A 14,087-nucleotide genomic window follows, 5' to 3' on the forward strand; every position below is an offset into this window, starting at 1 on the left:
TTCTTCAATTTAAGCCTAAATTTTGCAATAAGAAGCTCATGATCTGAGCCACAGTTGGCTCCAGGTCTTGTTTTTACTGACTGTATAGAGCTTCTCCATCTTTGGCTGCAAAGTAAATAATCAATCTGATTTCGGTATTGACCATCTGGTGATGTCCATATGTAGAGTCGTCTCTAGTGTTGTTGGAAAAGAGTGTTTGGTATGACCAGCGTGTTCTCTTGACAAAACTCTATTAGTCTTTGCCCTGCTTCATTTTGTACTCCAAGGCCAAACTTGCCTGTTATTCCAGTTGTTTCTTGACTTCCTACTTTAGCATTCCAATCCCCTATGATGAAAAGGACATCTTTTTTTGGTGGTAGTTCTAGAAGGTGTTGTAAGTCTTCATAGAACCAGTCAATTTCAGCTTCTTCGGCATCAGTGGTTGGGGCACAGACTTGGATTACTGTGATGTTGAATGGTTTGCCTTGGATTCAAACTGAGATCATCCTGTTGTTTCTGAGGTTGTACCCCAGTACTGCTTTTCCCACTCTTTTATTGACTATGAGGGCTACTCCATTTCTTCTAAGGGATTATTTCCCACAGTAGTAGATATAATGTTCACCTGAATTAAATTTGCCCATTCCCATCCATTGTAGTTCACTGATTCCCAAGATGTCGATGTTCAATCTTGCCATCTCATGTTTGACCCCATCCAGCTTACCTTGATTCATAGATATTACATTCCAGGTTCCTATGTAGTATTGTTCTTTACAGCATCAGACTTTGCTTTCACTTCCACTTCCAGATACATCCACAACTGAGCATCCTTTTGGCTTTGGCCCAGCCGCTTCACTCTTTCTGGAGCTACTCGTAATTGCCCTCGGCTCTTCCCCAGAAGCATACTGGACACCTTCCGACCTGAGGAGCTCATCTTCCAGTGTCATATCTTTTAGCCTTTTGATACTGTCCATGGGGTCTTCTTGGCAAGGATACTGGAGTGGGTTGCCATTTCCTTCTCCAGTGGACCATGTTTTGTCAGAACTCTCTGCCATGACCTGTCCATCTTGGGTGGCCCTGCATGGCATAGCTCATGGCTTCATTGAGTTACACAAGCCCCTTCTCCACGACAAGGCAGTGATCCAGGAAGGGGCTGCTTCTCTTACCTTCTTCCTTCTCCAACCTCCAGGTCCAAATACAACAGGCTTCTAGTTCTACCATCATCCCCATTTCTTCTCAGCACACTCTTTCCTATACTGGTCAAGTGAGTTTCCATTTGATAGTCCCCATGACTCTTTTGAGCCTCGTGTGGTGCAGAGTGGTAGGCAGCAGTATTGCAACCGACACTTTCCCCACGACCCGAGTTCGATCCCAGTGGAAGCTGGATTCTCAGATAACCGGCTCAGGTCGACTCAGCCTTCCATCTTTCCAAGATTGGTAAAATGAGTACCCAGCTTGCTGGGGAAGGTGACGACTGGAGAAGGCAATGGCAAACCACCCCGCTATAGTCTGCCAAGAAAATGTCGCAAAAGCAGTGTCCCCCAAAGGGTCAGATATGACTCAGTGCTTGCACAGGGGACCTTTCACCTTTCACCATGTCTCTTTTACTCATCTTTGCCCACTATACCAACACCAGTACCAGTGCCAGCAACTCCCAGGACAATCCATATTGCAAATGTGGCCCTCCAGGTTTCAACCCCCAGTTCTGACTCTCTTAATGAAACGCTCTGTAATAGCCATCTAATGGAGCCTCACTATGTAAGCATTCTAGCTCTCCCCAATATTTTTCCTGATAATTCTTTGGATGAATTCCTTTCCACCTTTAACTGAATCCATCCGTTTCAGCTTTTCCTCATTTCCTCCTCCTTCCAAAACATAGCTCCACTGACAAACAACAACTAAACCAGCACAGACCTGCTAAAACATTAAATTTCTCAGATGCAGTAACATATTGACAGAGACCATATCTAGTACTGCATTTACCCTATTTGGGCATTCTTAAATTTGGAGCTGTTACTGTATGGCTACAGAAAAGACTTGAGACATTTGACTTTATGTATGTTGGCTTCCACTCTGAATTATCAAGATCCTAACTCACATGGAAACAACGTAATTTGTTTATTGCAAGCATTTAGATTCAATGAACTAATGTTGGCAGATTTGAGTAAAGTCAGCATGAATGGTCCTTATGCAGAGTGCCTATCACTCTGGATTTTTGATCCCCTAAACGGGGCTTCTATCTTTTGGATATCTGGCAATCATAACTGTACACAGTATTCAGAGTATAGCCATACCATAGATTTGTAAAGAGGCATTATAAGAGTGCCATTTTTATGAAATTTTCAGTTCCTTTCTTAATTATCCTGACAATTGAATTTGTATTTCTCACAACTGCCTCACTTTGGATCGCTATTGTCTAGTTAGATGCATATGTTTTTCTTCATCTGTCCATCTCATTTGCACCTAGTCTGCCAATGTTTTCTCAGAATTACTCCAGCTATAAAGATTGTTCCCACTGCTGTAGATGGTAGCAATCACCAGGATTAACAGGCTATTACTAAGAAATTTTTGCTGCTATTAGGAATATGTTTGTATCAATAGGTCATAATGTTACTAGAATATTGTTTAATCTTAGTATATTAAAGGGTATGTATTTTCATTTTTTTTACCTTGTAATTTTTAAAGAATACTGTTGAAATGTTGCATTTCATTTTATATGAATCTTGTTACTTGCAACAAGACTTACATAGAAAAGCAACATATAAATAAACTGAAGACCGCATCGTTCATTATTACTGGCATTGTAAGAAAAGGGAAATATTGCTGAAGATCAGAATACCTTAGCAGACGTGTGAAAGTATTTGTTTTCCTTGAGGCCTTCTGAAAAATCCATTCTAAAAGTCCAGGATAATTTTATAGCAAGGCAAAGACTGAGTATAAATGACTGCCTGTTAAAACAAGATAAGGGTAAGGAATGAGTAGCTGTTTCTGCTTCTAAGATTTTGATAAAACCTACATTTTATTTTGCCTCTAGAAATACAAACAGAACTCTGCTTCTTCAGGCAAATTAAATTAGTTTGAAACAGTAAGGGCTCACCAGTTAAATACAATTGGCTAAACTCTAGGAAAAGTAACATAAGATTGTGTACTGCAGTTTTATGTGAAATACATAATATAATAGCGCATGGTTTGTTAAATTCAATCTGCAACAATTCTTATAAATTAATTCAACATTACTAAACATATCTAACTAAGAAGGAACAATAGCTTGAAGTTGCCATTACTGTTTCAACTAATGTTTTATAAAGAATTCACATATATTATCCAATCGCTGCATACAAATATTTTATATTCTCCTTCTTCCCACCCCAGATGATTTGTGTATGTGTGTAAGTATGTATGTATATATGTATATTAATGCAGCGCAGATGCCAATCTCACCAGAGTGAACCAGTAAGTTACTGTGCAAGCTTTGCAGGGGTACTATAATGTTAACTGAAAGTGTCTTGCTTGCAGGTCCAGGCCTCTTTATCATTCCATGTTCAGCAGCAGAATTATTGATGAGTAATTTGTTCATTGTCCCTTAATGTTACTTCCTATTTCTAATAGGAAGGATGGAGTTTTAATGAATGATTTCTCCACATTGTGTTAAAGTATTAAAAATGGAAAAATTAGAAACATTCCACAGTTAAGGCCCCTGCTTCATGGGAACCATAACTGATATTAAAAGACAATCAAAAGAAACTAATCCAATGGCAGTTTATTTTTTTATTATTTATTTATTTAATATGCTGCCCATCTCACTGCATTAGTTAATGGACTATCCATCAGTAATTATTTTAGCAAAAGTAATAGAATGCAATAAAGGGAGAAGGAAGCTTTAAAGTAACATTGAAAAAAATTGCTGAAGTACATAAAACATTTGCTAAAATAAATAAACATTATGGAAGAATCATGGAAAACCGCACTGCTGATATAGCTTTATAATAATTACAGATGGAAAACACTGTTTTAATTCCACATCCACATGATTATAATAAAAATGTTTCAACATTACTAAACATATCTAATGAAGAAGGAACAATAGTTGAAAAACGTAACTAAAATTCAATGTTTATTTCTCCTCAATCATCTACATCATAAAATTCAGTCCTGCTAAATGCCTTTGCATTTATTTGAAGCATGGCCAAATATCTGAAGCATGAAAATGCATCTACTTTTAGCATCCACAAATTCAAATTCAGTCACCAGAACAGGATCATTCTAAATGTTAAGTTTTAACAACTTTAAAATCCATCACACCGTGACCACGTTAGTATACTTTCCCTTTTGTTCGGTCAACTCATGTTGACATTGGTTAAACTAGTGATATTGCCAGAAAATGTGTACAGGTATAATTTATCCCAGTGGAAGCTGGATTCTTGTGTAGCTGGCTGAGATCAACTCAGCCTTCCACCCTTCTGAGGTCCATAAAATGAGTACCCAGCTTGCTGGAGAAGGTGACGACTGGGAAAGGCAATGGCAAACCACCCTGCTATAGTCTGCCAAGAAAATGTCGCAAAAGCAGCATTCCCCCAAATGGTCAGACATGACTTGATGCTTGCACAGGGGACCTTTCATCATATGTTTATTGTAAAAGCAAAAGGTACTCAGTTAGCCAGCTCTATATGTTTGTGGAATTCCTTTTTAAGGCACTTGTAGTCCCTGCACATGACTATATTCCTCCAGTCTGTTTTATCAAGAGCTCTCCCTATTGGTAATATTAATAATGCTCATTCTACTGAACATAACAACACTTTATTACCAAATGTTTTTATTCTCTGGAAGATTTTTTTAACATTATACATATCTTCTCATAGATGAGAAATAGTGCAATATATTTATTGCATTTAATAATAATTGTAATGTGTCTGGTTTTATGAGATTTTAACGTTTATGATCATAGTTTGATTTTATTATAAACCGCCCAGAGTCCCTCTTTTGGGGGAGATGGGCGGTAATTAAATTTGAATAATAAATAAATAAAATATTTGTTGAAATGCCTTTTTCAATTTATAAAAGAAATACAGCTACCAGTTTCATTCAGCATGATACTTTTAGATATATATATCAGAGTTTCCAAGAAATAGCAAGTGAAATAGCATTACAGCTTAAATATTAAGTTCACTATAGTATTTTCTACATTGTGTGCACCAGATATTTAAAATGTGATCTCTTTGTTTTAGAAAACAAAGCAATTACATTTTAAATGTTAGAAAACTCTATAATCATATCAGCCCATGAGTGCTTCTAGCAAAGGGTTATGCTATAATTAGGTTGGAAAGTGAAAAAGCGATGATTTTTCTATAAAATTCTTACAGAAGTTACTTAGTTATTTACTTTATTAATGAGCGGAATGTCCCTTTATCGTGAGAAGAAACAAATCTCACTGTAATTTTCTTCAGATGAAGGCACTTTGGTGACTTCTTTTCAATACTTATGATAGCAGACTCTTTCACTATTCACTTATCATATGCTTCCCATGTATTGGCGCAGCACTCTCCTGTTGCGCAGCCTATACTTTGGCAAACTACACTACTGAATATTGGAATATGTTTTTCTTTGGGAGATTTTGTTTGATGAAAAGCCCTATCGTTATTCAGAATGTGGGAGAGAAAAATTCAATTGTTTGGATTTGGCCTAATTTTCCAGTCTGCTTCTGGGCTAATTTTCTCTTCTTAATTAAGAAAAGGCAAAGACTAGTAAAGAAAAGAGCATCCATTACCAGCCAGCTGAAATCTGTAGGGTTTATGCACCAAGTTCTTTACCAGAAAGAAAGTTAAGGCATTGGTCTGGTTTCTTAAATTGCTGAAGTCTCCAAATGACTGGATTAATGGGGGTGGAAAATGCTTTTTGGTAGATGAGGGATCATATATTGACTCTGAAGAAAAGAGGGGGGAAATCATAAAGCAGCAGCAAAGCATCTGTAAACGCAAAATGTTCAGTATGCTAAGAGTGGCTCAAGCCAAAAAGCTAACAAAACAGGCTGCATCAGCAATAACATGTTCATTGTTTAAACTGATGGGACAAAATGAGGGAGGAAGTAATTTCAAAGAGAACAGATTAAGAAGTGAAGAGAAATACATTAACGGAAAACCAGTTTCAGTACATTTCAAATACTATGGAAGCATATAGTTGAATAAGTATTCCAAATGCATATAATGCATAAGTGTAACAATACAAAGGGAAAGGTTACTTGAAAAATATATAATTACACAAAAGACTCAGATGCAATCCTACAGGTATCCTTCAGGCCAGGTGTGTTGCCACTTCTTTCATAATCTTCCCTTATCTTTCCATTTTCCACTGAAATAGATAAAGTCCAACTATTTCAAGTTCCTCAGTATTTGTTTGCTTTTAGGTTATTAATGTGTTACTCCAGAAATCTAACCTGGCTGTTGAAGGTGGAGGAAGAGAAAGAGCAATAGCAGCATGGAAATAGAAACTACAGAACAGTGTTTCTCAACCTTGGCGACTTTAAGACGTGTAGACTTCACTCCCAGAATTCTGGCAGTTTAAGTCCACACGGCTTAAAGTCGCCAAGGTTGAGAAAAACTGCTACACAACGATCACTGCACTGGTGAAATTGACTCGCCGCTCCCGGAGCGGAGCGGAGGGGAGGGGAGGGGAGGGGAGGGCGGGAGCGCGGCTGCCGCCGTGCTTGCGCGTCTCCCAGTGGGAAGGCCGTCGGCCCCGCCCCAGAAAGCCGCTCGGGTGGTTGGCTCTTCCGCCTCCGGGCCTGCCCTCCGCTGTCTTCTCCTTTCACGTTCTCCCAGCTGGGCCAGCGAGACGTGCGGCTGCTCCGTGGGCCATGGAGGTCGGAAGGCTGGCGCGCGGACCGCCAAGCGAAAGCCTAACGGTTGCAAGGATGAGCGGCAGGCGCCGACGGTTAAAGCCCGTGTCAGAGCCGTTAGCCGTCTGTTCGATGGTTCTGCTGGTGTTGGCGGCCACGATGTCCGAGGAGGCGGGAGCTGCCGAGGCTGCCCAGAGCTACGGCTACGGCGACGAGAAGTGCCACTACTACGCGGGGGGCGAGGTGTACCCTGGCGAGGCATCGCGGGTACCCGTCAAAGACCACTCGTTGCACCTCAGCAAGGCCAAGAGTAGGTGCCCGAAAGGGCCGCCGCGCCGTGCGGCCGGGAGAGGGGAACGGGGAGCCTTTGCCTCGTCTTTTCAGTCCGGGAGTGAAGGAAAGACCGGAAGCCCTGTCTTCTCCCCATTGCCTTAGCTTTACTCTTTCTTGTTGCTGGCTAGGCGTCCTGTCGCTGCTGCCGTCGGGTCCGTAACGATCCTAATTGAAAGGCCACCCCTCTCGCACAGCGCCCGGACTGTTCCCCCGTAGGAGCATTTCGTCTTCCTCAGCCTGAGCCCAAGAGTGGATTGCACTTCGGGTGGGAGGCCATGGGAATGGAAGTCCGAACATCTGGAGGGCCCTCGGTGGTGAAGGCTGATGCATTGCATGGTAGCACAAAGGCAGGCCCGTGGGGGATCTTTTAAGATATATATTGTGATGCCAGCGTTCCTTCAGGAGAAGAGGTGCCATAGCAAATCTCTTTTCTTACTTGCTTGTCATATACTACGTCTTATAAACGGTAGTGTGGAGCTAATAAAAAGGTTTCCTTCAAAAATTCCGATAAGGATTTAAATGTGAAACTTTCCCCAAACTTTCCCCTACACTCTGAGCGTAGTAGAAATGGGTTAAATTCAACAACAATCACAAACACCGTTGTTCCAAATGTCTGCTAAATATAACTTCAGGCAAAGGACACGTCAGAAATGTCTAGTGAAATATACCATAAAGAGAAGCATGAGAATCAAAAGATTTGTTGGGGCACAGTTCTGAAGTGGTAGAAAAATATTACTATGCTTGGTATATTTCTAGAAATTTCTTCTGTTTCTTGCAAATTTCCAAGAATAAATTATACTGGCAGTTTATAAAAAGTAAATAATAAATAGCAGGACACACAAAAATCACTTTATTCTATCACTTTATTCTTTCCCAAATATGCCTATTTTACTTTTTTATGTTTGACACTAGAATTATATGCAAAATTCTGCAATCCTATATCCTCATTTCTTGGGTGCATCTATCATTAGATTATAGGCAAATGTTGTAGACTGCTTTTTTGCAGATTAAATTTTTATTATTAACCCATTACAGAGTTCTTGGAAAACATTTTTTAAAATATCAAGACATTTTAAAATATCCATACTGCATTTTCTATTACAAGCATGTTCCAATAATATGTTCAGTTGACTTTTTAAGTTGCAGTCTTGTATACTGATCTAAGCGTATAGAGGTCAGTATAAAAGAATTCTGAGTAGATATGTATAGAATTGCTCAGTTAAGAATTTAATTTTTCTTTTCTAATCTGAATTAGAAAAGTCCATTTTTGTATGTCCTCAATCTGAATTTAGTTTCAGTGGTGTTACAGTATGTCCTATGATCTATGTAATTTTACATGCTTTGAATGTGAATATAAATTTAAATTGATGTACTCTGTGTGTGTATATATTTTATATATATATGCACACTAATAACTAAATATACAATACATTAATCATGTGAAGCATAATATTTTGCAGAAACTTATGTCAGCATATGTTAACATAAGCATCTAGCTTTGGTAGCATACAATGTACTGTCAACATAATCCATTTCTACTCATTGCCTCAATACAGAGCTAATATCTTCTATTATTTTATTTTAGATTTTAAATGTTGCCAGCTATTGAAGACTGTGACTTCTAATAAATGGCTGTAATGCTTTTAAAAGGCAACTACTTTTACACAGCATAACCTTTACTATGGTATTTTTAAAAATTGGAATATAACTGATTTTAAAATAATTTGTTTAACTTTATTTTAACCCTAACCACTTAACCACCTTAGGCATGAAAACTGGCTGGGTGACCTTTGGCCAGTCACTCTGTCTCAGCCCAACTCACCTCACAGGGTGGTTGTTGTGAGGAAAATAGGAGAAGGAAGGAGTATTAGGTATGTTTGCCACCTTGAGTTATTTAAAAAAATAATAAAAGGTGGGATATAAAATAAATAAAAATAAATCAATGTATCACTTTAAAAAGTGTGATAATTCACTGATTTATTTTTAATAGTTTAATCATTCCTAAGACTGTATGTTGCTGCAGTAAATAATAAAAATATTTAATAATTTGACTACTTCTAAATATTCAGTTTTTAAAAGAATTATATTTCTCTTCATCTACTAGAATGAAAATATTATCCATTCATTCATTTTGAGTGACAACCACTATTTAGTGTCAAAATGTTGATTTTAAATATTTAACTCTTTTGCTTGTTTTGTTGTTTGCTTTAGTTTCTAAACCAGCACCTGATTGGGAAGGAACAGCTGTCATCAATGGAGAGTTTAAAGAGCTGAAATTAACAGATTTTGAAGGAAAATATGTTATTTTCTTCTTTTATCCTCTTGATTTGTAAGCAAATCTGTTAGTACATAAGTGTTTTCACAAATCATGTTTGTTGAGCAAATGGGTTCTAATAGGTATTTCCATTTGTAGACAAAAAATCATAGCTGAAAGTACTAAAGAGAGATTTTTGTTCCCATGTTGGAAACGTTAAAATGGGAGAAGGGGTATACAGAAAATTGCCAGCTTTGAAGACTTTTATTACTGCTGTTTATCTTAAGCACAGTTGGTAATAAATGTAAGGTATAAATTTGTAATACAAATTTTAGAATATGCACAAACATTTCAGTTATTCTTGCAACTGCAAAAGTGGAGAGATAATACATTTACTAAGTTAAATTGAAAAAGAGTTGAAAATGTGAAATTTATTTATTTGTGCTACCGAATAAGTGTTTATTAATAACTATGTTAATGTCATAAAAAACATAGTTATTCTGGCACTGTTAGGATATTGCACATAATATCCTAATATGTCTGAAATGTTCAGAATAGGATATTAGGTACCAAATATAATAAAGAGTAGAAGAAAACTTTCTTAAACATTGTGGAGAAAAGCTATTCATCCTTGCATTAATAATATAGCATTTAAAATAATATAGCATTTAAACTATTCTTTTAGCTTCTAAAATATCTAATTTTAATCTCTTTTTAGCACATTTGTGTGTCCAACGGAAATAATAGCATTTAGTGACAGAATTGAAGAATTCAGAGCAATTGATGCTGAAGTGGTAGCTTGCTCAGTAGACTCACAGTTCACTCATTTAGCATGGTATGTTCCTCTTTTCCCCCTTTTTATTTACACAAATTATTGGTAGTGAACCATTCAGTTTTATGGTCCTGTAAAATTCAAACAAATGTGTTACCTGAAAATTTAGAATAAAATCAATAGTGTTTCAATTTATAATCCTTCTGCCATAAATTTCAAATTTGTCTGAATGAGTGGCATGTATGAGTCACTAAAATAACATTTATTGAGCCATCTCAACAGCGTTGAGAATCACAGGGCTGCCTTACTCTTCCATTAAAAAAAATTTCCTTTAATTTTTATGCAGTGGAACTGAATCCTCATTTTTGTAATCAAATATGCTTTGGGAGCATGTTTGTTGATGATACCAATTATCTATACAAGATGAGTGTAAAGTATGAAGTAATGTTTTAGTTAAGTATTTGGTGACTTTTTATTGTAACAGGATAAATACAGCTCGAAAACAAGGAGGACTTGGACCAGTGAAGATACCTCTTCTTTCTGATTTGACACACCAAATTTCAAAGGATTATGGAGTTTATCTAGAGGACCAAGGACATGCTCTTAGGTATAACATTAACTATTCTGGTTTTTTTCACATTCCAGCAGTAACAAGATAAATATGGAATGGTTCTTAGCTTTTTTTAATCAAATATTTGTCGTCATATCCAGTAGAAATACATTGTTTGAAACAAAACTTTTAGGATTAGCAATCCTCTGGAGACAAGTTGTCTAATATAGTGGTGCAACCCTTAAGTATTATATTAATATGCACTAAATTTGTTTTAGTAATCCTAGATCTATGTATTCAGATAATGGTGAAATTAAACATAGTATTAAGCGTTTAGAGGCTAATTATTTTTTCTAGGTATACAGTATAAATAAGGGTGCAGCAGATACATCTTTCAATATTTGCAAAAAAGTCATTCATATTTTTCTTGTTTGTTTTTTTCATCTTTTCACAGAGGTCTCTTCATTATTGATGACAAGAAAAATCTTCGACAAATAACAATGAACGATCTTCCTGTTGGCAGATCTGTAGATGAAACCCTTCGTCTAGTACAAGCATTCCAATATACTGACAAACACGGAGAAGGTATTGCTACTCTTAAATGTTTTGGTAGTGACAGTAATTAAATACAAAGTTCTAACACTCAGAATATGGTTCATTATTCACTCAAAACTCCAAGCTACAATAATCCTGAAATTGACTAACATACAGGAGAAAGATACAACAATCACTATACAAATAAAAGAAGCAGTGGATGCTCCCTTTCTTCACATCATTTGTTCAGATAAAAAGTCCTGTTCAGATTTATAGATCTGTAATAGCCAGAACTAAGCCATTAAACTCTACCATCATAACTAAATAGACACTGCCATGGATGGTGTTGGACCTATTTCAAATGAGTAATGTGCTAGCCTTCTCACATCTTCCTCAAGATTATTCACATCATTTGATCAGCAAAATTGCTATGTACCTAACATTTAATTTGGTCTTTCTGATCTATGTTACCTGAGAAACAGGGGTACTTTGCTTTTTTTGATTGAGAAGACTAATATGTTGCAAAGTGCTATGGATATACTTCTTTGTATTGTCTGAAGTGCACATTTTGCTTGCAAAAAATGTTACTAATATTAAAACAAATAACAAGTTTCTTTGTGCGTTGAAGTTAAAAACATCTATTAGAAACAGTTATATTGGTTTAAGAATTACACTATAATGAAATGTGCAGAAGCCAACCTTGACTTTGGTTAAACATTCACCTGGTTAGAAAACAAGATTTTATATATATATACAAAGCAAAAAATAGACTTTCATATTTACTTATGTCACTCTTGATCTTAAAACAATTTTATCAAGAAATAAATTAAAACATTATTTGGTGCTGAAGTTATGCCTATATCCTAGCAAATTATTCTCCAGGTACAAAGGGTAGCTGAAAAATTCTCAGCCTGCCTCTAGGCCTGGGTATTTAGGATGAGGACTTCCAGTCAAATTTTTATTTGTAGAATACTTTTATCTTCACAGTAGCTTTTTGGCTGCAATAGTCTGCAGAACAAGAATAGAAAGGCAGGTTTGTTAACTTTTAACTAACATATCAACATCTCTCTTCATTATTTTCTCAGTTTGTCCTGCTGGTTGGAAACCAGGCAGTGAAACTGTAAGTTGGTGTTCTTTAATCACTATCATTTGAAAAATACCTATGACACACTCAGTCTGACAGAAAATGTCACATGGAGAAATGTCACCCACATGCCAAAAGCAGTGTGCTAGCAATTTTAGTGCCATTTAACTATCTAGTTTTCTGCCCTGCATGAAACTGAAAGTTTGCTGCAATATGTGACATTTCATACACTTTAAGTACATCTCATTACTCTGCCACCTTGTTTGGAATAGTGGCATTTAGGGCCTATGTCAGACTTGAACTACTAATTATTTACATCTATTCAAATGCTAAATTTTCTCAAGTATTCCTGAAAAATGTAGCATTAATTCCTTCATCACATGCAAATGTTACAATAAAGAAATTATTGCAGTTTATAGTTCAGTCAATCAAGACAAATTCACAGTGAGCAAACTATTTATTCTCTGTTTTTCTAAAGCATTGTTTTCCATTTTCTGCATACTTTGGGAAAATCTATTTTAAAAACAAGTGTGCATCTTAGATAAATACTTTCTTAACAGCTGGTAATATAGGTTGATCGCATTAGTATTCAAACTTTTCTCTAGAATTCCACAGCACTTCATTAGAAAATGATGGTTCGAGTTAGACATAGATTGTAGAAACATCAGAGCCTCTGTGTTTCAGCCATTTTTTCTGCCAGTATTAGCCTGGCTTCCTCCAACCTAAAAAAATTACACCGTAATTTCTTATTTTTACAAAACAACTCCTTAATTGGCAGGGCTACTGCAGAGATTTTTAAAGACGTTGTAAATATACTTGCAGGTACTTGTAGTTAGGCTAGATGGGACTAAATAAAGATAAAGAGCCAAAATAACTATTAAACAGTTTCTAACTAGGGGACTTCCATTTTTTAAAGTAAAGTGGAATTTAGGTAAGATTAACAGAATGTAATGTGTTAATATTTGGTATCTGTAGCCATACTTTCTGTTTTTAAATCAATGATTTAAATCAAATCTGAAGATTCTTTGAAAATGTGGCAATAAGGAAAAGAGCTGCAAATACGTTTCCTAAATATTTACTGTAAGAGTTGTTTTAGGCTATGAGTTAATAACAGTTTTTCATAACCACAAGCCTTGGAAGCATGCATGCACATACATAAAGACTATTTGTCTTTTGATAGTAATACTTTTTCTTTTCTTTTGCAGATAATTCCAGATCCTGCAGGAAAATTGAAGTATTTTCATAAAATGAACTGACTGCTTCCTTCTAAATATACACCTTACAACTAAAACGTTATAAATAAAGTTCCATTAATTTTGTTAATTGCCTCTGAGTTTGCTGTCCTAATACAAGAATCATGTGTGTATTTTAAGCTAGAGGGATAATATTGAAATAGTGAAGCATTATGAAATGATATACTAAATTATTTCCACTTTAATTAAAAGCCATATGCAAGGACCCACATCTTAATTACCCAAAGTTGAATCCAAGAAATTATCCAAATTGCAATAAACTCCAAAGTAAGCCCCAGTAGCCCTATTCAGGAATTCAGTACATGTGTGCTTCAGTTAATTCCGCTCAACCTCTCAACTTATGCAGACTCCGAATAATGCCTCCTGACAATATACTGTAATGACATTGGCTGCTACAAAGTTTTATATACTGAGTGCAAGTATGTACAGCAGTAAAGTCTTCACAAACGTAGCTATCCTGGCTAATGGAAAAGCCAATGCATTTTTGTTGTTGCAGACA

At 36.3% G+C, this 14,087-nt stretch overlaps 1 protein-coding gene across 1 annotated transcript; it reads left to right on the plus strand.

Annotated features, from left to right (window-relative positions):
- The first annotated feature begins 6,765 nt into the window (after positions 1-6,765).
- On the plus strand, positions 6,766-13,658 carry PRDX4 (peroxiredoxin 4). Its single transcript, XM_063305178.1, has 7 exons — positions 6,766-7,118; positions 9,353-9,470; positions 10,114-10,230; positions 10,652-10,774; positions 11,172-11,302; positions 12,337-12,371; positions 13,541-13,658. Exons 1-7 carry the CDS (start codon positions 6,827-6,829, stop codon positions 13,589-13,591), a joined length of 867 nt encoding a protein of 288 aa, XP_063161248.1. The 5' UTR covers positions 6,766-6,826; the 3' UTR covers positions 13,592-13,658.
- The last annotated feature ends 429 nt before the right edge of the window (positions 13,659-14,087 follow it).

This window comes from Candoia aspera, chromosome 5 (genome assembly GCF_035149785.1).
Source record: "Candoia aspera isolate rCanAsp1 chromosome 5, rCanAsp1.hap2, whole genome shotgun sequence".
Taxonomy (NCBI): Eukaryota; Metazoa; Chordata; class Lepidosauria; order Squamata; family Boidae; genus Candoia; species Candoia aspera.